Source organism: Dromiciops gliroides, chromosome 5, assembly GCF_019393635.1.
Source record: "Dromiciops gliroides isolate mDroGli1 chromosome 5, mDroGli1.pri, whole genome shotgun sequence".
Taxonomy (NCBI): domain Eukaryota; kingdom Metazoa; phylum Chordata; class Mammalia; order Microbiotheria; family Microbiotheriidae; genus Dromiciops; species Dromiciops gliroides.
Genome location: NC_057865.1, coordinates 127,533,305 through 127,558,175, shown reverse-complemented (window position 1 = coordinate 127,558,175; position 24,871 = coordinate 127,533,305). Strand labels below are relative to the sequence as shown.

Here is a 24,871-nt window from a genome sequence, read left to right as displayed (position 1 = left end):
GGTGTCATAAAAACTGTCAGATCATAATGGATCATAATATTTGATAAATCAAAAGCCCTTTATTTTGAATAAATTTTTATTGATTTTTGCCTAGATTTCTGTCTGTATCCTCAACTGTCATTCCCAAAAAGCCATTCCTTACAACCAAGAATAACAACAACAAAAAAATAAGAAGAAAAAGACTTTTTAAAATGCAGCGTAAGCCAATCAATACATTGGGAAAAAATCTGATGTTTTATTCAGTGTTCCACATTTGTTGAAGCTCTTATACTTCTGCAAAGAAACTAAATGGGAAGAGATATCATATCTCTTCTTTAGGGCAAAAATTGTTCTTCATGACTGGCAACAATAATTTTTAATTTTTTGTGGTCTTCTTTCCACTGACATTTTTTTCATTTATTGTGTATACTCTTTTCTTGGCTCTGCTTACTTCACATTGCTTATCATGTTTTTTTTTTCTTAAAGCATAGTAATATTCCATTTCATTGATTTACCACAGTGTGTTTAACCATTCTTCAACTGATGAGAATCTACTATATATCCAGTTCTTTGATACCACAAAAAGTGCTGCAACAAATATCTTGGTATATTTGAAACCTTCCTCTTTGTTAATGACCTGCTTGGAATATGTATCTAGTAATAAGATCTTTAGGGTCATAGGTTAAAGAATTTGTGGTCACTTTATTTGGATTCAAATTATTTCCCAGAATGTTTGCACTAATGCACTACTCTGCCAATGAATGACTTCTCTACAACCTTTCCAGGATTGACTGTTCCCATTTTTTGTCAACTTTGTCAATTTGCTGCATGTGAAATAAAACTTTAGGGTTGTTTTGACTTGTAATTCTCTTACTATTAATGATTTTGAACATTCTATCATATGTTTGATGAAGTTTGCAATTCTTCTGAAAGTTGTTTATGTATAACCTTTGACCATTTTTTCTATTGAGGAATGGTCTACATATTTCTTTTAGTTATCAATATATCTTAGAAACCAAACACTTATCAGAGATATATGTTATAAAGATATTTTCTCCAGTCACTGTATTACTTCTTACATGTGTAACTTTTGTTTATGCAAAAGTTTTCAAAATTATGTTATCAAAATTACCTATTTTTATCTTTTTTATCATCTTTATGCTTTTTGGCTAAGAATCAATAAGCACATATGAATCACTATTTTCCAAACACTGGGCTAAACACTAGGAAAATACAAAGCAAGGCAAAAATAGCCCCTGATTTCAAGCTTACATCTTTCCTCTCCAGCCTGGAAGTCAGTAGCTCCACAAGTGACTTGATGCTTTAAAGATATAAAACTTGAAGAATCCCCAAAGAGGGTTGAAGAAGACTGGAGCTTCCCGCTATTGACATCTCCACCCCACCCCTCATGCAGAGGAGTGAATTTATTTCCACCAATGAGGAGAGAGTTCTATACCAAAGGACTTTGGGACAGGGGTAACAATTATATCAGAGTCACTTTATTTTGTATTAAAGGATAGTATGAATTCTATGATTTTTGTCACTTGATATGGATTTATTCTCCTCAACTATCCCTAACTAAATATGTTCCTATTGATTTTTTTTGTTTGTTTGTTTGGTTGGTTTTTTGTGAGGCAATTGGGGTTAAGTGACTTGCCCAGGGTCACACAGTTAGTAAGTGTGTGTTAAGTGTCTGAGGCCGGATTTGAACTCAGGTACTCCTGACTCCAGGGCCGGTGCTCTATCCACTGCGCCACCTAGCTGCCCCCCCCTATTGATTTTTTCAGACAGTTAGATGGTACAGGTGATAGAGAATTTGACCAGGAATCAGGGGAGCCTGAGTTCAAATTCATCCTGAAAAATCTATTACCTTTGTGACTCTGGGAAAGTCAAGTAACTTCTGTCCATCTCACTTTCCTCATTTATAAAATAGAGATAATCATAGCATCTGCTTCTCATAATTGTCATAAGGATCAATTAAAATAATATTTGGAAAGCATTTTACAAACATTAAAGCACCATATAAATGCTAGCTATGATTATTTTTAAAAGAGATTGTTTAGTGCCAAATAAGCATTTCTAGATTAAGATGAAGTTGAATTCTATATTAGTCTCTTTTTTTCATAATTTCTAAGTGACTTTGTAATGACAGATGTCAAAGCCTCTTGTATTTCTTCTTTTTTTCTTCTTTTTTTTGGCAGGGGCAATGAGTGTTAAGTGACTTGCCCAGGGTCACACAGCTTGTAAGTGTCAAGTGTCTGAGGCCAGATTTGCACTCAGGTCCTCCTGAATCCAAGGCTGGTGCTTTATCCACTGTGCCACCTAGCTGCCCCCTCTCATATTTCTTCTTTTTGTTTTAAGACATGTGACTTTTGCACTCACATGATTTTAGAACTATTGAGACAAAATATGCAGGGAATAATGTGCAATACAGTAAGAAGAGTTGCTCATCAGTTACAATAGGGATGAGAGAGTAAGGGAGAGAAACCATAAGAAAAGATTCAGTTTGGGGTTTACTATGTTCAAAAGCCTACCCTCCTAAAGAGCAGGGACGTATTCTGAAGATAAGAAAGATAGAAATGATATAGCCCATTACTACTTAGCCGTGACCAGCTTAACAAACTGAAATTTAATTGGAAAAAAAACTAACTCACTTTTTCAGGCTTATCCAGTTATCCTGGGTACATATAGATATAAATTTACTCATCCTTGTGTTCATTCATTCATCCTCAACAACAGAGTCATCTCTATAGACATGGATCTCAGACAATAGGCTACCATGACTCAAGTTCCAGAATTGGAATCAGGAAAATTCAAGTTCAAATCCCATTTCAGACACTTCTTCAGATGCATACCTATTGTTCAGGCTATGAGCAAGACACTTCAACTCTAGGAATCCCAGTTTCCTCATTTATAAAATGCAAATGATAATAGTACCTGTCTCACAAGTTGTCATGAGAATAAAATCAAATCATGTTTGTACAGAACCTTTCCAAACATAGTGTTATATAAATGTGATCTATTATTATTTAGTATAGTATTTTTTCACTTAGTAAAAAAAAAAAAGAGGGTAGATTTTTTTTTTTTTTACTGAGAAACAGACTCAGACAGTCATCATTTGAGAACATGAAAGTAACCTGAAAGATTGGATTAATGAATGTCTGAAGCTGATTGTAACCATTTAGGTAAGAATATTTTCTGGAGCTTTTAAATGAGCTGTCCTGCCACTTAATAGCTGTGCTGCTTGGGTAAGATATTTAGCCTCTGTTAGCCTCAGCCTCCTCATGGGTAAAATAGAGAGAGAGGTTGGACCTCTGAGGTTCATTCCAGCTTGAAAGCTATGAAAGATTTCTGATTGTAGTTATCATCTTTCAGAGCATCGTTCTGCATCCATGTTGGCCAAAACATGAAATACCAACATGATCATAGATGAGATCTAGCCCAACACTCTCCTTTTACATATGAGCAACTGAGGCCCGGAGAGACTAAGTGACAACTAGTCAGTGTCCAAGGTAGAATTTGAACCTTGGTCATCCTGAGTCCAAAATCAGCTCTCTGTTTACTATACCATAATATCTCTTCCTCCCTCCCCATGCCCCTCACTGTCCCCAACAAACACACACACACACACACACACACACACACTCACACCCACACTCACACAGAGAAAAAAAGTGTTTTTGCTTTTACAGTTGTTACAAATTCTTGTCTAAATGGCTAAACTCAACTGAGAAAAAGAACAAAATATTTTAAATATAATTGCTAAAATGTATGTTTCTGTCTTTGTCTATTTCTCTCTACTTTCTTCCCTGTCTTTTCCACACTCTTCCTCTCTCCCTTTCTGTCTTATCCTCTCTCCCTCCCTCCTTCATTCTTTTTTTAATCTCCCTACTTCCATTCTCTCTCTCCTCTATTTCCCTCCCCCTCCCTCTTCTTTGTCCTTTACTCCCTCCCTTTCTTTCTCCCTCTCCCCTTTTCTGTTCTTCCTTCTCCAACTTTCTCCTTCCCTCCCTCTCTCCTTTACTATCTATTTCTCTCCCACTTTCTCTTTTTCTTGTCCTCTCTCCCTCTTCCTCTCTCTTCTTATTCCTTCCCACAATAGAGTTATTTCTGAGTGTCTCAGATTAAACTATATTAAAGTTTCACAACACATAAATTACTTCTTTCTTTTTAAAATAAACAGCAAAATGTTTTAGAATAAACAGCAAGATGTCTTCTGGATTATTTACATCTTTTCTTTAAATGTACACACACACACACACACACACACACACACACACACACACACACACACACACCCCAAGTTATCTTCCTGCCCCATCCCTATTAGACATTTTTTGGGAAGAATAAGTTGTTCCAAATACCTCTAAAATGTTGTGTGGGACTAAATAAAAGATAAGGAATCAGTAAAGCAATTTAATGGGAAATATTTTTCTCCCTCTCCAATTGTGGACACCTCAATAAGTCAGTAATGTTTGCCAAACATAATTTAGCCTCTTCTGCCCCCTGGTGGGAATTTCATGATACTGTAGTTGCAAAATACTAAATGGCAATGTTAGAGAATTTCTTTGATGAAGTGTCCCTAAGTGCAGACTGTTTGTATTGACTATATATACCAGTAATCAGTTACCGAGTATTTTTTAAGCAAATGTCTGCCTCCATTCCAAATTTAGTAGAAATTGTGACCAGAGTTCTTAGTTAACCTTGCCCCAATTTCTTTGCATTTTTTTCATTTTCATTTTGCACTTTTTTATTCATAAAATAATCAGATTGTGATAATCTATTTGATTGCCTTTAAAGGGAAAAGGGAAAAGTAAATTTATTGATGTCCAAACTAGCCAGAATATTATGACGATGGGGTCTATAGATATGCCCAATAATAAAAGACAAAATTCCAAGAAAGAATAAATACCAATTTCCAAATAAAATCCATTGGGTTTGAGGGGGGTTTTTTTGTTTGTTTGTTTGTTTTTTGGTAGGGAAATGAGGGTTAAGTGACTTGCCCAGAGTCACACAGCTAGCAAGTGTCAAGTGTCTGAGGCTAGATTTGAACTCAGGTCCTCCTGAAACTAGGGCTGGTGCTTAATCTACTATGTCACCTCGATGCCTCCCCCCTCCCCGCTTTCCCCAAATGAAATCTATTATAGGAGAGATGCAAAGTTCTTTTTCATATAGAACTTCTATTAAATTGGTATCCCTGCTATAGTATTCTGGCAGCGGGGAAAGGTGGGGGAACCGGACTGTTAATGAACATGGACCATCACAGGGTAATATAAAAATCAGCAAAGTACATAAAATCATCCTAGAAAGCCAAAGTTTTGAGCAGAAAATTCTGAGGTGACACAGTTTCCAAGACCACTGCGGGGTAGAATTATCAGTTAATAAAGTAAGTCAGCTTTTAGATCAGTAGAACTGGTCCTGAGCTCTCTCTGACCTGCACTCAGAAATTTCTAGTGACCTAGTTGCAGGAAAAGAACTCAAACACAGAATCAATACTTGTTTTTAAAAGAAATACAGACAGCTAATGGCTTTTCCCAGGGTGTTATAAAAACCCCAGTCCCCTTCATCTAACTTTTTTAAAGATGTCTTTTGTTTGCAACACAATAAACCTACGCCCTCAAATAGTAACCTCCCCTCCGTCAAAATAAATGATGTTTTAGATGCTATTGTAATCATTGAAATAAAGTCTATTTATTATAACAGCACCTGCCCTATATAATGCATACACTATTTCTGAGTTTCAGAGCATCTGTTTAGAAATCCATTCACTGTTCTTCCTTATACCTACTAATTTGGGCTGTGCTAATTCTAAGAGGAAAAGTGAGTTAAAATAAGCATCCAGGCTTTATTTTGAAATTAGCATTTTCTTCCTTTTGCACCAAGATCTAGGCTATTTTTATGGCTAGTTGCAAAATACTCGGTTTCTTTTTTCTCTTTTGGTGCCTACAATAAAATAATCAAAATTAGTAAGTAGCAGGCTCTGTCTTATCTAAAGAGATAAACCTTACCTGCTTTTTGGGAGGGGGGCAGGGTAATGGGGGCTAAGTGACTTGCCCAGGGTCAAACAGCTAGTAAGTGTCAAGTCTCTGAGCTAGGATTTGAACTCAGGTCCTCCTGAATCCAAGGCCAGTGCTTTATCCACTGTGCCGCCTAGCTGCTCCTCCCTTACCTGCTCTTTTTAACAATCAAAAGAGGAAACTGAGTCCCAAAGAGGTTAAATAACTTTACACAACTTTCAAAGATAGTAACTGGTAGGACTAGGACTTGAAAACAAGTCCTCTGACTGCAGATCCAACATTCTTTCTGCCTTAGCATGTAAGTAAATGGATTGTTTAGTAATTTTTTTCAGTTACATATGACTCTTCATGACCCCTTTCTGGGGTTCTATTGGCAAAGATACTGGAGTGGTTTAACATTTCCTTCTCTAGCTCATTTTACACAACTGAAGCAGAGTTAAGTGACTTGCCCAGGGTCACACAGCTGGTAAGTGTCTGAGGCCAGATTTCTCAAAAACTGTAACCTCTTATCATGATTTGGATAATTCTATTTGGGAATATTTAATTCAATGCATTAAGAATTTCTGCCTACTATATGAGACACTGAGGATTTGAAGATATTAATATAACTATCCTGCCTTCAAGAAAATTATTCTACCAGGAGGAAACATGTATACAAATATACATATATGTGTGTGTTTGTATATGTTTATGTATATACACATTATATCTATATCTATAGATATCACATATATACATATATAACAAAGTAATTTCAAGAGAGTAATTTCAAGTATTAATAATTAAGAAGATCATGGAAGATGTCATGCTGTAGGTATCTTCTGAATGGTGCTTTGAAGGTAGCAAGGGATTTTACAAGGTATCCCAAGGAAGAAGTATATTCCACATGTAGGGTTAGACATAGGCCAGAAGATTTGATGTTTGCCAAGGGAATATCTTGTGGGCCAATTTATCTGGAAGGGAAAGTGTTTGAAGGGGATTTATGTGAAATAAGACGGGGAAGGCACTTGGGAACCAGATGGTGAAAGGCTTCAAATAATTTCACTATACTGTGAGCTCCTTGAGGAAAAGACTGTCTTTTGCCTCTTTTTTGTGTCCCAAGCATTTAGTACAGTGCCTGAGACATAGTAGGCTCTTAACAAATGTTTATTGACTGATTGACCAGAAAGAGGATTGTGTATTTTGTCCTAGAAGAAATATTTTTCTCCATAAAGAATAATTTTTTTTCTATTATATTGAGTTGAATTAATTGGTTTTTTTTTAGTGAGGCAATTGGGGTTAAGTGACTTGCCCAGGGTCACACAGCTAGTAAGTGTTAAGTGTCTGAGGCCGGACTTGAACTCAGGTACTCCTGAATCCAGGGCCAGTGCTTTATCCACTGCGCCACCTAGCTGCCCCTATTGAGTTGAATTAAATATTTCTTTTGTGTAAGATCCTTAGCACCCTACATAGTCCATGGATCAAGTCTTAAATAAAAATAACATGTAACTTCTTCTAGGAGTTTTTGAAGGAATTTTAGATTAGACTATCTGCATAAGATTAAGAATCTGAAGGACAGCAGGGAAAATGGAATACATAATACTGCTAGACTTAGCATAAAATTTAACACAGAATATAAGGAACAAACTAAACTTATATAAGCAGTTTTGCCAAGGACAGAAAAAGATCATCAATCCAAAGCAGGCAGTCTTGGAGGCGATATCTAAAAATTTCAAAAGTTGTCAAATACATAAATATTGGTTGTTAAAAATCTTTGTATTCTAAGATATCTCTAAGATAAGATTTCAGATATCTGTTCTAAGATATCTGATATTGAAATATATTCTTTTTTCAGCATAAGATATCTTGACTTCTTTCTTTAGGAAAAAATATGGATGAGATCTCTACTGAATAGTTAACTTGGTGAGCAAAACCAAGATCCCCACCATGGCATAACTAAATGAGATAGCCCCACCCCCTACCCTTCCTCTGAGCAGGTTCCTGTCTCATCAGTCACTGAATCAATCAATCAATCAATCAATCAATCAGTACACATTTATTAAATGCCTACTATGTGTCAAGCACTGTGCTAAGCATTGCCTTAGCTGGATTTCAAATTCACTTTTACTACCACTACCCAACGACATCATAATATCATAGATTCAGAGCTAAAAGTAAGCATGGAATACTTCTGATCCAATCCTTTATTTTACAGACAGCAAAACTGAAGCAAATAACAGAGAGGCAAAATTTGAACTCTCCCTCCAAATCCAGTGTTCTTTTTATCATAGCATGCTTTCTCTTTCCCAAGGAGATCCAAGGTCCAGTGTAAATCATACTGGGGACCCTCCATCTCCAACTACCATTTTGTTAACAGATAAGATGTTTAAAATGAATATTGATACTACCTTTAAAGAGGAGGAAATATTATAAAAGGAAAAAGGTATGTGCAAAAGGAGGGAAAGAGTATTGCAACCACAATTAGTCCCAGTCCCCACATTGCCCTGATTAAATGTTAATTGTATGTATCTGCATGAAAGTGCTCCAAACCTATGTGAGAGTCATGTCAAGTCCCAATTATGGCAACAGCAAGTTTTCTCAGGTTATTGACTTACTGTTCAACCCACACTCATAATAGCAAGTCAGTTTCCAGATGGTAGTTATTATATCCCCCCTCAGGGTTCTAATGATAACCCTGAGAAGTTGGACATAATTATCTGATACTATACCTCACAAGCCCACACTGGTGTGCTTCCCCAATAATTCTTAGCTGATATCAACTAGCCATGCATATTTAAATATTATAAAAAAAATTGGTCCAAAACATTTCCCCCAAATCTGTGACATAGTCTCTCACTGGTCCATGTAGAATCCAAGGTAAAATGGGCTGGCGCTTAGAGCTCATGTACTGATTGGATAACATATCTCCTAGAAGTCCTTTTTTTAGAGTTGTCAGAAGATTTCCTTTCCTTTCTTCAATGTGTCTTGCTTGTTCTCAGAGCCTAATGCTGATACTACCATTACTCCCTGAAGATAGTATTAAAATACAGTTGAAAAGTCCAAATTTCCTATTCCCTCCAGCTATGCAGGTACCAAGTGCTCCTTCTTATTCAGTCATTAAGTCATGCCTGAACCTTCATGATTCTCTTGAAGTCTAAGCTCATGTTTATTGTTTCCCTGATACTATCTAACCATCTCATCCTCTGCCATCCCCTTTTCCTTTTGCATTCAATCTTTCCCTACGTCAGGACCTTTTCCAATGATTCCTATCTTCTCATTACGTGGCCAAAATCTTTAAGCTTCAGCTTCAGAAGAGCCTGAAATGATTACTTTAATTATTGACTGGTTTGATCTCCTTTTTGTCCAAGGGACTCTCAAATATCTTCTCCACAATTTAAAAGCGTTGACTCTGCGGCATTCAGTTTTCATTATAGTACAACTCTCACAGACATGCATTGCTATTGGAAAAACCTTAGTTTGGACTATATGAACCTTTTCTGGCAAGGTGACAGCTCTGCTTTTTAGCATGCTATACAAATTTCCCACAGTTTTCCTTCCAAGGAGCAAGTATCTTTTAATTTCATGCCTGCAGTCACCATCTGCAGTGATCTTTGAGCCCAAGAATATAACATCCCAAGTGCTTCATGCCTTCTCATTATGATGAATTCTTGATCACATCATTCCATAAAGCCTCCATAGAGGATCCATCCAACAAACTGGAGTCACTTCCTTGGGTTCTGATAATAACCATAGAATCCCAGCTCAGTCACTTTTTGCCTATGTGACTTTCAGTTTCCTTGTATATGAAATATAGGGGCTGGAAAGGAAAGCCTTTGAGGTCCTTTCAGCACCAGATCTATTTTCTTAAATATTTCTCAGGTTGACTATACATTGTATCTCATTCTCAGTACACTCCTTTGGTCAATATTAGTGGAGAAAGTACCTATATCAATGAGATGCGAGCTCTACTAAAGTAGGAACAGTTTGAACTGGAGCTGTGTCTTCTTATCATTGGCCTTTCTACCAATCTGATATTTACTTTCTTGATCCAACTAGCCTGGGAACCAACTGGATGTGCATACACACAATGGATCAAGTGATTATGATTCCTATTTGCTTTGCTTTTCTTTCTATTAAGATAACATCAATTTCAAGTGTATAATGTCACTTGATCTTACTACATCCAACACTTTTAGACTCTAAACCAAAAGAGAATCTTTATCATGTCCTGTTGTAAGGCTATACTGTAAGCCTTACTATACTAGACTATAAGACTAGACTATTAGTCTTTGACTGGCTTTATTTCCTGATCTCTAAGCAAAATGTTTAGTATAGTTTTTTGCCATTTTTCTCTATACTGATATTTGCCTTTGAAGTCAATAGCCATCAAGGTAAATAACCATTAGATTTGCAGGATCATGGCAAGTTCTTCAAAGCATTTTGCTAATTCTTCATTGCCCATAAAATATTTGCCTCTAAAAACCTAGGAGGCACTTTTCCCTTTCACTCAAACTTCTTTGTCCCTGGTTGCAATTATCATGAGAAAATCAATATGAATGTGTTCCAATGTGATGTTTAAAATCTAAATTGTGGTCGCCTTAAATCAGAAGCTTCAGCACCAGTCTAGCCTAGAGTTCCAGCCTGATTGGGTTCTTCCTGAAGTCCTCCTCCACGAGCCTGCTTTAATTAGGAACTCTCTAGCAAGCTGTTTGTGGGAGCTTTTTATAGGTCTAGAACAGAGGCGGTCCTTATACACTGCTTCAAGCTGATTGGTTGGCGTCATCCAAATCCATTGGTTTTGAATGTGTTCTCAAGTTGAGTTCACAGTCTAGCTTCTGAGAACAATACCTTCTTAAGGGATAGCTAGGTGTGATTACAATCCAATTAACTTGAAGTAGGCTTAATCAGCAGTCAATCACTCACACTTGATTCAATCAGTATAGATTAATCTCCAGGTGGGTCTTTGAGTATCTGATAAATTCCATTATTTCATCACACCAAGTCCTTTAATAATTTGTCAGTTTGTGGCAATAATGGACTCACATGTGGAAGGCAATCTAGAGGTCATCAAGCCCAACTTCTTCATTTTACAGATGAAGAAACTGAGGCATGAAAAAGGTAAATGATTTGTCTAGGGTCTCACAACTAATAAGTATCAAGAACAAGATTCAAACTCTTCAACAATATTTCCAATAGGTCACCAAACTTCCTTATATTTTAAAAGAACAGAGTTAAATTGATATGCTGTAATAGCCTACTTGTGTCATCATTTTTCATATTCTGAACCCTTTTGTCAATATTCTGCCCCCATCCCCATAGATATAGAAATGGGCCCTAAAGCATGAAGGGAAATTTTGTACTTTTGCTCATTTAGTGGCTTTCTATGACCAAGAAAATAAAATAGAATATCATTGCCTGATAACTTTTTGTTTATAAAGTCGATCTGAATTTCATAACCTACTCAATTTGGAAAAGAACAATTATAGAAATATTTTATATGTTCTACACATGTAACTTGCAGCACAAAAAATACAGAATACCAATTGTAGTATTTTTAAAAACCATCTGGATAAAGTAATAATTGAAGAGTTACCATTGTCCTTTCCATTTTTGCCCTAGGATATTCTCCAACCCAAGATATCACTAAATCTTAAAGTGAGTTTTTGTATGGCTGTAATATAAATGTTGATATTCATATCCCCATACTTCATGGCTATTCATTAATATCTATCAGAAATAGCCTATGATGAAACCTTGATCTGGTAATAAGAGATCAGCAGAAATATGTTAAAATGGAGAAAGAATTGGTTTTCTTCTGGAGAGCAGTTTTCTTGTGCTATTTCTAACACTAAGTCAGTCTCTGACCTTGAGTGAGTCTCTGACCTCTGAGCCGAGGGAAGGCTGAATTATATGATTTTTTAAAGATGCTCCATAGCTCAGATTCTGTTGAATAAAATTGGGGGGACACAAAGGAAACTCATCTATGATGCTAAGCTTCCTTTTAATTCTAAAATTCTATGAATATGGGGGCAGCTAGGTGGCACAGTGGATAAAGCACTGGCCCTGGATTCAGGAGTACTTGAGTTCAAATCCAACCTCAGACACTTGACACTTACCAGCTGTGTGACCCTGGGCAAGTCACTTAACCCTCATTGCCCCACCAAAAAAAAAATGTTTTTTAAGAGTAAAAAAAAGAAAATTCTATGAATATGGAAAAATATTGGGCTAACAGTAGAAAGCAAATTTTAATCATTATATATTTCTTCTGATATTTCAAAGGCAAGCTTGTATTGGATTTTTAAAATTATATACCTATTTTTTTTCTTTCTTAGATATGGTGACATGGTACCAAAGACCATCGCTGGAAAGATTTTTGGTTCCATCTGCTCCCTAAGTGGTGTCTTAGTTATTGCTCTGCCTGTTCCTGTGATTGTCTCCAACTTCAGTCGAATCTATCACCAAAATCAACGAGCTGATAAACGGCGGGCACAAAAGGTATGTAAATACAGATTCTCCTTCATGCATATGTGAAGGGATTAAGAGTTATTTTCTATGATGCTCACTTGAAGGAACTAGAACAGTTTAGCCTAGAAAAGAACATATATAGGGAAGGCACAATCACGTCTTAAAATATCTGAAAGGTATATCATGAAAGATAAAATCAATCCAAAAATAAGCATTTATTAAGCACCTACTATATGATTTGGTACTGTGGTAAGCAAGAGGGTTGCAAAGATTAAAAAAGAAACATTTTCTTCCCTTAAATAACCTAAATTCCATCAAAGAAACAGCATGAATAATTATATACAGAATATAAGGGGTAGCTAGGTGGTGCAGTGGATAAAGAAAGCACCAGCCCTGGATTCAGGAGTACCTGAGTTCAAATCTGGCCTCAGACACATGACACTTACTAGCTGTGTGACCCTGGGCAAGTAACTTAACCCCCATTGCCCCGCAAAAACAAAACAAAAAAAGACAGCAGAATATAAGCTAAATGATAACACATTCTGCTTGACTCAAAAGAGAACTAGGATTAATGAGTTGAAGCTACAAGGAGGCAAAATGCATCGATGTATAAAGAACTTCTGAAAATTATAAATGTACAAAAATGGAACATTTTCCTTGCTTTGATATTCAAAGAGTATCCAGATGACCATTTACCAAGAAAGTTGTAAAAATGGTTCATGAGTGGGAAGCTAGATGAAGAAGTGGTAAAGCACCGGCCCTGGATTCAGGAGTACCTGAGTTCAAATCCGGCCTCAGACACTTGACACTTAGTAGCTGTGTGACCCTGGGCAAGTCACTTAACCCTCATTGCCCTGCAAAAAAAAACAACAACAAAAAAAATGGTTCATGAATAGTGAGTTGGATTATATGAGTTTAAAATTTCCTTCTTACTCTAGAATTCTATTTTCCCTGTCTCCAGCTTTGTATGAAGGTCTTAAACATGCTTTATTAGTAATATAATATTCTAAATATGCCATGTAGTGAATCCAAACATAGCTCTTGATCATGTTCCATCAAAATGAAAAGGCTAGGGGTGGAGCCAAGATGGTAAAGGAAAGGCAGTGTCTCACAAGAGCTATCCCCAAGACCCCTTCAAATACTTTCAGATAATGCCATAAGACAATTTCTAGAACAGCAGAACCCACAAAAGGATAGGGTGGAACAATTTTCCAGCCAAAGACAACTTAGAAGGTCAGTAGGAAAGGTTTGTCAAATCCAGGTGAGAGTGGAAAGCAGTCTAGCACAGCACCAGACCAACTCACCCCAGCAAACCAGGAGCAGATGTTGGGAGCCACTGAAACAATAGCAGCAACTGCTTCTGGAACTTTTAGCCCACATATGGTAAGGGTGTCAAACAGTTGCCCAGAAGAAGATTACAGGGGTCTCTTTGCTAGCACTAAAGCAGAACTCTGGCTTTGTCCATACTCAGTTCCAAGTCCCAGTCCTGGGGTGGCAATTCAGGGCAGAGAAGAGCACTAGCACACCAGAACTTTGGCCACAGTGGAGCAAGACCCTCCTCATAGTTCCGGGGAAGAAAAATAGGCTTGTGTTCACTCAAAGACCAGAACACAGGCCAGTAGAATAGTAAATTATATCATACCACCTTGGAATAACTGAAAACTTACAGATCCCTAGAAGTATTTTTCGAAACAGCTGCACAAACCCCCTGAAGCTTGGGCTAGTGCACCCTCCACCCTAGAAGCAGAACTCTACTTTAACAAAGATTTAAAAGTCAAGAAATAGGCTAAGAAAATGAGCAAACAACAGAAAAAAATCTGACCATAGAGAGTTACTATGGTGACAAGGAAGATCAAAACACACCCTCAGAAGAAGATAAGAAAATCAAAGATCCTACATCCAAAGCCTCCAAGAAAAATATGAATTGGTCTCAGGCCATGGAAGGTTTCAAAAAGGACTGAAAAGAAAGTAAGAGAGGTAGAGGAAAAAATGGGAAGAGAAATGAGAGTGATAGAAGAAAATCATGGGGAAAAAAATCAACAGCATGGTAAAGGAGCCACAAAAAATAATGAAGAAAATAACACTTTAAAAAACAGATTAGTTCAAATGGTAAAACAGAATGAAAAAGCTAGATATGACAGGCCAGTGATTAGCTTTGTACCCTTAGATAGGCAATCTCTTTTTATTCCTCAGGGTCTGACTTGGCTGCTAAATGCATATGCTTCTTAACTCTCATCAACAATGGATAATTCTTGTTTGCTTTATAGAATTATTACTTGAAGCAACCCATTTTCCTCTCCTTGAACAATGTTAATAGCCTACTGGAAGGTATGGAAAGATGCCCAAGACATTTTGCCTTGACTAATGCAGAGAGAGGAAAGGCCACACAGCTTAGAGAACTATATTTTGTATAAAAAGAGCAATCATTTTGTATTGTTTACAAACTACACAAGGCAATAACTGAAAAGCTAACTTTATTTACTTATGGAACAAGAATGAGATGATCCATAATTTAGATTTCTCCTACCCCTGAATTAATTGGCTACTGGAAATCTGGCATTGCTGAAGTAGTCTGGGAGAGTAAGTATGAAAGATCAACTTTAAAAAAATAACTATTCCAGCCTTCTCATCTGTCAGAAAGGCTATAAATAGAAATGTCATCACCCTAACTTTATCTAACATCAATTTATATTTTTTTCACTTTTCATGGTTTATAAGTGAAATATTAAATTACTGTCCATGCTTTCTCTCCTGAACTGGAGTAAGTTTGTAAGACCTATCTCCCTCTTCCCCTCACCCTGCCCTAATATGCCTAGCTCATTTATGGGAACAAGCATGGAACTAGAGATAAGCATCTATAGAATCTTTTGTAAACCAAAAACAAAATGCAATAAATGTAATCTCAGTGGGGAAAACCTATAGAAAACATTAATATATTTATAATGTTTCCTTTTAATGATTAAAAGGGAAATTATTTATGCATGGTTCCCAGTTGCCATAGACTATGTATGAACAAGGCTGCTCACTCCATTTAACATGGAGTATCAAGGTAATCATCTTATTTATAACGGTCACAGAGAATAAACAAGTTGTGAGCATCAGATTCTTTATAGAGAAATATATATATCGGGGCAGCTATATGGCACAGTGGATAAAGCACCAGCCCTGGATTCAGGAGGACCTAAGTTCAAATCTAGCCTGAGACACTTGACACTTACTAGCTGTATGACCCTGGTCAAGTCACTTAACCTTCATTGCCCTGCAAAAAATAAATAAGCAAACAAACAAAGATATATATAGATATAGATATAGATATTTACATATAAAAACAGAACCAGACCTAGAAATTTTGGCAACATGAGTAAATTTCACGAAAGGTCCCCAGGATAAATAGCATGATGTGGTATAGTGGAAAGAGCAGTGGTTCTTAAGTCAGAACTGGTCCCATATCTCACCTCTGATGCTTACTAACCATGTGACCTTGGCACCAACTCCCTGGGCCTTGGTTTCCTTAACTGTTAAATTAGGGGAGAGGACTAGATTACTTCTCAGTTCTTGTCCAATTCTAGATCTCTGATTCTGTTATCCTATCAGCCTACAAATGCCCTCAAATGAGTTTTTGTTAAGACAAATCCAATGGAAGAAAGTGAAGTGGAAAGAAGACAGAGACTCTGGGACATTGGTCCCCATGAGCAAAGAAACTAGGACATCATGAAGGCACTGCTGAGAAGACCATTCCTGGGTGAAGATAAGGACCATGTTTGTTCTAGGAAAAGAAGTGTACCATCTGTTAATTTCCCGTTATGATGAATTATTATTGAAGTTATTCTTACAGCTAGGTCATATGCTTAGTTATCTTGTTGTCTAAGCTAGTTATCTAGCTACAAAAGAAGCAAAAATATTATCAATACCTTCTCAATTTTAGGGCCCTGGGGCAAATCCCCAGTTGCTCTGTTCTTATATCTCTGCAGCAAAATGGTTGTTGTTTTCCTAGCATAGTAGTTATCTTGGAAAACTATCTGTTTATTACATTGTTGTTTCCATTACTCAAAATATTTTGTAGTCAACCAAAATATATTCAAAGCCAAGTCTGGTGAATGAAATGAGAGTGATTAATGTGAGGAATACTTTTTGGGGTCAAAACCAGATATAGCTCCAAAGTAAGAAGCCAGATTTTCTTTTGTGGCTAGACAGAATTTGAAGATGATACCAAAGATGAATTCCAAAGATGCTGTGATCAATGGAATAGCTTTCCAAAAAGACATCATTAATGAATGGAATGCCTTTATCCATAAAATGGCTATTATTATTATTATTAATATTAAGATACATAAGCTTTATTCAATTTGGCCAAAGAGTATTCTTATTTCATGAATACTACTTCTCATCAACCAATGAGGATGAAGAGAGGGGTAATGCTCAGTTGTGAAAGAGAATTCTTCTTCAAGTTCACCTTACACATACCTCAATTCTTGATAAATATTCAAGACAGGGCCAAAAAGCCCAAGGTTTTCCATGTAATAAAGCAAAGCTGTCGTAGTCCAACTAAGCTGAATGTATAAAACTTGCTCTTTATTTAAAGGTGCACAAAACCTACAAAAATTATATTTGGACTTAGCTCCCAGCTACCCATTTTTCTTGGTTTTAGCAATTCCTCCTTAAATATAAATAAGAGCTGCCTAGTTGAACACTGTAAGGAAAGAATATACCAAGAGCCTGGATCTGTTTGTCTACTGGGACCATCCCTAAAATAATCTCTAGTTCTCTAAACTCTTATTATTTGCAACAAATGGAAATCAATATAGAAAAGCAAGAAACATTAGCTCCTTTGTTGTTCAATACACAGGACTATTTTCAATGTCCTTCTTGTTAAAGAAGTTGAGTATGTAAAAATAAATAAATAAATCAAATGCCCTAGAAGACAACTAAATTGAAAAAGATCTGTTCCTTACACCAAGAAAAAAAGATTGGTAAATTTAAAATATCTGTCGGGTTCTGTGTTTCTGTACAACAGACTTTTAATGCAATGAGTTTTACATATCATGACTGCTGGAGAAATTTTGTTAATAAAAGTAAATGTAATAAGCTAATGTAATATGACTGGTAAATACCCTGTGACCAATAATTTGAATATGGCAATTGAGGAGAACAGGAGAAATAGGATGTTACCAGGGGACTTGGTTGATTTCTTTTCAGCAAAGATCTTTAGATCTAAATATCCATCATTCTACACTATGTCTACATTATGCCTTCATACCAAAGGTACTAGTTCTCCCTAAACACCTCATATACCCTTTCAAGGCTCCTTATCCATCTTTAGTATTCACCTGTTACTCAATTCTCACCTGTGCCTCCAAGAAGCTGTAGCATATACAGCAGCCATTAAAACAGCCCCCAGTAAAACCATCTTGGTAGATGGGTTAAACAAGGCTAAGGGTAAATGAAAGGGGGGAAGCTAGGTGGCATAGTAGATAAATCACCAGCCCTGGATTCAGGAGGACCTGAGTTCAAATCCTGCCTCAGACACTTAACACTTACTAGCTGTGTGACCCTGGGCAAGTCACTTAACCCTCATTGCCCTGCAAAAAAAGGGTAACTGAAAGGCCCCAAATCCATCTGTAAGTTGGGGGATGTCTACCCCAAGCATGTGAAGACTTCTCCCAACAGAATGGGCAAATAAGAAAGATTTGTTCCATTAGCCATGAAGTCAACCGAAGCAGGCACTGGGGGGCACTTAGAGTTTGGTCAGATATTGAAAACAGCAAGATCATTCACTGCATCCCAGGCCATCGTCAATTGATTTGATTTTTGTCCAACCACTGGACTTCAATGACTCTGGAAGAGAGTGAGGCTGACAACTGTGCACAATTCTGCCTCACTTAAATCCAATTCACATGCAAGTCAAGACATTACCCCAACACCATTGTTCCTCTTTGAAAACAAAGTAACTCATTAATTATGCCAAAGTAACTAATTAATGCAGGAAAACAGTCCAATAAACATTTATTAAGTGCCTACTATGTTCCATGCACTGTGCTAAGTGCTGTTGCTCAACAACTGGTTAAGGGAAAAAAACAGAGTTAATAATTTTAGGGAGCTTGTGTGAGCTAATGGAAAAAGGAATTGATTTTGATAGCAAAAGATCTGGGTTTGAGTCTTAGCTCTGCTACTTATACCGTCTGTCACCTTAGAAAGTCACTTAATCTCTTTGGTCCAAGTATTTTCATTTTCAAAGTCAAGAGGGTTTACATTAGATAATCTGGAGTTACTTCCAGTTGCAAATCTTATGGCCAAGTTTTCACTTTGCAACCAGCCAAGTAGATGTGACTTTACTTTAAGTAAAACTAAGAAGCTGAAACTCTTGATTTCCTTATAATTCCTTTATCAATGGCTTCTTTCCTCCCTCTAGTACTACATACTGATAATACCCACTAAGGTGTTAACGGACAGATTTTTAGTTGGTAAGGACTTAAAGCAAGACCCTTATATAGGGCATTTATCTATATTTTGGTAGACTTAAGAATTCAGTTAATTGGATTTAACAGTCATTTATTTAAGAACGTACTCTGGGAGCATCTAGGTGGTGCAGTGGATAAAGCACCAGCCCTGGATTCAGGAGGACCTGAGTTCAAATTTGACCTCAGACACTTGACACTTACTAGCTGTGTGACCCAGGGCAAGTCATTTAACCCTCAGCACCCCACAAAAAAGAACCTACTCTGTACAGTGACAGAGATATGATAGAAATAGAGATACGAAGATAGAGATGATAAAGATAGCACAATCTACATTCTCAAAGAATTTAGCATTAAATGAAGGAGGGATGTAGTGCACAAATATCTATCATAAAAAAAGAGAATGTGACAAGGGCACAAAAGTGGTCAAGACCAAGTCTTGAGAGATTTAAGAACCAGATGCATCCTTTTCATATAGAATGGTTGAGAAAGGTGACTGAAGGAAAGAATCTCAGAGAATACCAAAAATTGAGGAACAAAAGATTAATGAGAAGTCAGAAAAGGAAGAAAGAGAAAGCACAGTCAGAGAAGACATTGGAAAGCCACTGTTCATAGCAGTACACTTTCATAGGTGCCAGGGAGAGAAAGAAGGTGTCAACAATTTCAAACCATGCAAAGGTCAGGGAGGAAGAGGCCTGAAGATTCTGGACTCTTCCATAAAGGAGATCATTAATAACCTTGGGGGCAGGCTGTTAATGTTTCAGTAGAAGAAGAAGAAGAAAAGCCAGATTGCAAAGGGTTTAGTAATGACTAGGCAGTGAGAAAACAGAGAAACAAAAGACTGTAAGGAATCCAAACACTAAAACTGTGTCTGGTGACAGGAGGTAGGACTGATATTTTAAGGCAGGTAGGCTTCTCCATACTGACTGAAATCATACCACATGCAAAGCCATTTAGTCTCTCTGAAAATTAACAAAACCATCCTACAGGGGCAGCTAGATGGCACAGTGGTTAAAGCACCGGCCCTGGAGTCAGGAGTACCTGAGTTCAAATCCGGCCTCAGACACTTGACACTTACTAGCTGTGTGACCCTAGGCAAGTCACTTAACCCCAATTGCCTCACTAAAAAAAAAAAAAAACATCCTACAGAAACAGCCTAAGATTGAAAGACTTCTGGGAAGCCTTCTAAGACAAGGAGACTATGAATCCTGAATCTTTAGAGCAGAAGTTCTTATTCTGAGATCTATGAATTTGTCTTGAAAAATATTTTGAGGTGCAGCCAGGTGGTTCAGTGGATAAAGCCTTGGATTCAGGAGGACCTGAGTTCAAATGTGGCCTCAGACACTGACACTTACTAGCTGTGTGAGCCTGGGCAAGTCACTTAACCTTCATTGTCCCACCCCCCCAAAAAAAAAATTGGTAACCATAGTTCATTATAATTAGTTTTCTTTGTGATTCTATACATTTATTGGTTAAGTTTAAATAATTCTGATAATTCACTGGACTGCCAAAGAGACCCAAAACACAAATAGTTGAAAAACCCTTCTCTACTTTAGGGTTTTTCTGAGAAATCATTCTAAATATATATAGATGTTTAGAGACATATCAAGTACAAATCCAGAAGATACTCGCTGAATGTTGCCTTTTCATTCTTATTACATAGTCTAAATGCTATGAGGTTTGCACAACTTCCCAACACAATCTTTCAGCTTAAAGTTTATGACCTTGCTCTAAAGATTTAAGACTTGTAATGTGCTGGTGTTGTGTTTGCAGTGTTTTCCTTCTACTAGAGGTGTGAGAGTCATCACTCTGGAACAGATGATCTGTTCATTTTTTCCATCTGTCTTTTGCCATTCATTAGTGAATCAAACATTGCCCAAGGCAAAGTTCTCAGATTGCTGACATGGAAGGAAAGAACCATAGGGTTTGGGGTTTTTTTATAGACCATTAATGATTATTTGAACAGAGGAAAATGAAAATATCTATGGCTAATCTTGTTTTAAATCATCTCTTCAAGTATTATTACTATAAACAGAAATATTAATAATCCTGGTCACTCCTGACCTATTACTACTAGCTATTACTGAAACGCGCCTCTCCCCACCCCTGATGATCTAGCTTCCTTGGCCACCCATTCCCCTCAGCTTCTGGATGGTTGACATAGGAGAGTTAGGATGCTCTTTGCTCCCCATTGCCACTTTCATATTCTTCTCCTCCCTCCTTCATTCAGTAATGTCTCTTCCTTTGAGGTCTATGTTATTCATATTTACAATCCACTCAAAACCCTAGTAGTTATATACAGACCCCTAGGTCATTCTCTGTCCTTTCTCAATGAGGTTAGTACCTAGCTTACCATTTTCCTCTCCTCCCCTTATCCTGCCCTAAATACTGGGGAATTTCAACCTACATATTGACTCTCCCTCAAACATACTGACCACTCATTTCCAATACCTACTCACTTCTTTTTTTTTTTTGGTGGGGAAATGAGGGTTAAGTGACTTGCCCAGGTCACACAGCTAGCAAGTGTCAAACATCTGAGGCCAGATTTGAACTCAGGTCCTCCTGAATCCAGGGCCGATACTTTATGCACTGTGCCCCCTACTCACTTCTTATGAACTACTCTCCACCACACCTCAGCCACACGCAAATATGCACATGCATTTTATCTTGTCATTACCCACAAATGTAGCACCTCTATATTCAAGAATTCTGAAATCCCCTTCTCTAACCATAATCTATTGGTTTTTTACCCTCTCCCTTTCCTAGCAAAATCCTGCTTTTCGTCCACACCATGACCTCCAATTCTTCAACCTCTCAATTCTGTCCTATATCATCTCCCCTAAACTATCCATTCTCTCCTCTTTTTGCCATCTTGGCCTATTATTGAACTCATTCAACTCTACAGTCCTCCTCTCTTAAAAACCTAGCTCCTTCTGATATCACCATTTCTTCCCAGCCAACCCTCAGCCACCAACTCTCACTACTTCTTCTTTTACAAGTCCTGCTGAGGGCCAGCTAGGTGGCACAGTGGATAGAGCACTGGCCCTGGAGTCAGGAGTACCTGAGTTCAAATCTGACCTCAGATGCTTAATACTTACTAGCTTTGTGACCCTGGGCAAGTCACTTAACCCCAATTGTCTCACACACACAAAAATAATAATAATAAAATTTTAAAAAAACAAGTCCTGCTGAATGAAAATGGAGAAAATCATGTAACCGTTCTGACTGGATCCACTACAAATTTATGTTACACAACCTCAACTGGGCTTTCATTGTTGCTGTGCAGTCTTACTGTATACTTCCTTTATCAACTCATGATCCCACTCTCCACAGGAACTCTTTCAAACTTTTCCATCTCTCATCAATTTCCTATAGCTCCACCTTCACCCATTTTCTCAGCAGAGAACCTTGCCTCATATTTTACAGAAAAACTTAAAGCCATTCATCATGAGCTCCTTCTTCTCCTCTCTTCCTTACTCATCACTCAGGTGCCTCTACCACAACCTTCTCCTTCACTCCTCTCTCACATAATGAAATGGGCTTAGTCCTTATCAAGGCTAACCCCTTTACTTGTTCAAGTGATCCCATTCTATTCTATTTTCTCCAACATATTGTCCCATCTGTCATCCCCCATCTTTCACTTGCTTTCAATGTTTTGCTGTCTGCTAGTTCATTTCCTACTGTCTACAAACATGCCTTTGTCTTCTACATCCTGAAAAGACTCTCATTTGATCATTCTATCCCTGCTAGCATCCTATATCTCTTCTATCCTTTGTAGCTAAACTCCGCAAAAAGGCTATCTACAAGAGGTGCTTCCACTCTCTTTCCTCTCTCCTTAACCCCTTAAAATCTGGTTTCCAACCTTGTCATTCCACTGAAAACTACTCCCTCATTAGTATACAAAGAGACTAATGACCTTTTGTTGCCAAATCCAATGACCTTTTCTCAATTCTCATTCTCCTTGACCTCTCTGTTGCCTTTGACACTGTCCATCACTCTCTCCTCCTTGATACCCTCTTCTCTCTAGGTTTTTGGGAAAACACTCACTCCTCATTCTCCTTTTATGCATTTGACTATTCTTTCTCTATCTCCTTTGCAAGATCTTCTTCCAGATAATACCCTCTAACTGTAGGTGTCCCTCAGGGTTCTGTCCTGAACCCTCTTCTGTTCTCCCTCTATACAACTTTGCTTGGTGATCTCATCAGCTCCCATGGATTACATCCCTATGCTGATGATTCTCAAATCTACCTATCCTGCCTCCTGACCTCCAACCACACATCTCCAACTGTCTTTCAGATATCTTGAACTGGATGTCCAATAGATCTCTTAAACTCAAAAGTTTGTCCAAAACAAAACTCATTATCTTTCCTCTTAAAACTTCTCCACCTCCTACCTTCCCTATTATGGTAGAGAGCAAGACCACCCTCTCAGACTCTGAGGTTCACAATTTGGGAATATGGAATCCCCACTCTCTCTCACTCCCACCCCAATATCCAATCAGTTTCCAAGACCTGTCAATTTTACCTTTGCAGTATTTCTCAAATAGGCTTCCTTCTTTTCTGATAGTACTGCCACTCTAATACTGGCCCTCATCACCTCATGCCATGACTATTATAATAGCCAGCTGACAGATCTACCTCCATCATTTCTCTCTCTACTCCAATTCATTTTCCAATCATATACTAAAGGCATTTTCCTAAAATTAAAGTCTGATCATGTCACCCTCCTACTCAATAAACTCCAGTGGTTTTCTATTACCCTATAGTATCAAATACAAAACCCTCTCTTTGGCATTCAAAGTTCTTTATAACCTATCTCCCTCATACCTTTCCAGTATTCTTACATATTACTATGAAAAATATACTCTTCAATCTATTAACACTGGCTCCCCTAGCAGTTCCACAAACAAGACATTCCATGTCTCTCCTCTGGGCATTATCTCTGGCTATCCCACAGGCCTGGAAAACTATCTCTCCTCTGTTTCACCTACTGACTTCCATGGTTTCCTTTATGTCTCAACTAAAATCTTATCTTTGCTGGAAACTTTCCCTAGCCCCTCTAGATTCTATTTCTTTCCCTCTATTATTTCCTACTTATCTTCCATGTAACTTGTGTGTGACTGTGTGTACATGTGTGTGCATTTGCATAGTCGGCCCCCTTTAGATTGTAAGTTCCTTGAAGATGGACTGTCTTTTGTCTCTTTTTGTATCCCCAGTTCTTAGCACAGTCCCAGGAACATAGTAGTTACTTAATAAATGTTTATTAATGATTGGAACAAAGGTTTTACCTCTTTAAACATATGAAGATATTTTAGAAACTTCCAAGGACAGCCTGCCATAAAATTGTTAGGAAGGAAGGAAGGAAGGAAGGAAGGAAGGAAAGAAAGAAAGAAAGAAAGAAAGAAAGAAAGAAAGAAAGAAAGAAAGAAAGAAAGAAAGAAAGAAAGAAAGAAAGAAAGAAAGAAAGAAAGAAAGAAAGAAAGAAAGAAAGAAAGAAAGGAAGAAAGGAAGAAAGGAAGAAAGGAAGAAAGGAAGAAAGGAAGAAAGGAAGAAAGAAAGAAAGAAAGAAAGAAAGGAGGGGAGGAGGGAAGGGGGAAGGGAGGGAGGAAGGAAGGAAAGAAGGAGAGAAGGAAGGAAGAGGAGGGAGGGAGGGAGGAATTGTTATATTGCCTTTGGTGCCTTCCCTTATCTTCCTTCTAGTTCACATTTTGATAGTTCCTCATTTTTCCCAGAACCTAGAGCACTCATGCCACCCCTGATTACCAAGAGCCCTCTGCACTGTTTCACCAACCCATCCTCTCAGCTTTAACCACTGTTGTCTAGACCCTTCTCTCCATTCTTTCTTTTATTCACTCTTACCACTTACATAACACCCTATAAGGAGCTCAACAGGGTGAGGAAAGGATGTGTTAAACTAATTAATACACACTGAGTAGCTAGTTGTTGGCATTGTTTAATGTGTTACTACAGTGGTATT

General features: G+C 37.6%; 1 protein-coding gene across 2 annotated transcripts in view; it reads left to right on the top strand.

Annotated features, from left to right (window-relative positions):
- The window catches only part of KCND2 (potassium voltage-gated channel subfamily D member 2), a 622,261-nt gene that overhangs the window by 577,537 nt on the left and 19,853 nt on the right, over window positions 1–24,871 (top strand). For both annotated transcript variants that reach the window (XM_043966445.1, XM_043966444.1), the window contains exon 3: window positions 12,308–12,470. In XM_043966445.1, coding sequence (XP_043822380.1) covers window positions 12,308–12,470 — 163 coding nt within the window. The remainder of the gene's footprint in view (window positions 1–12,307; window positions 12,471–24,871) is intronic.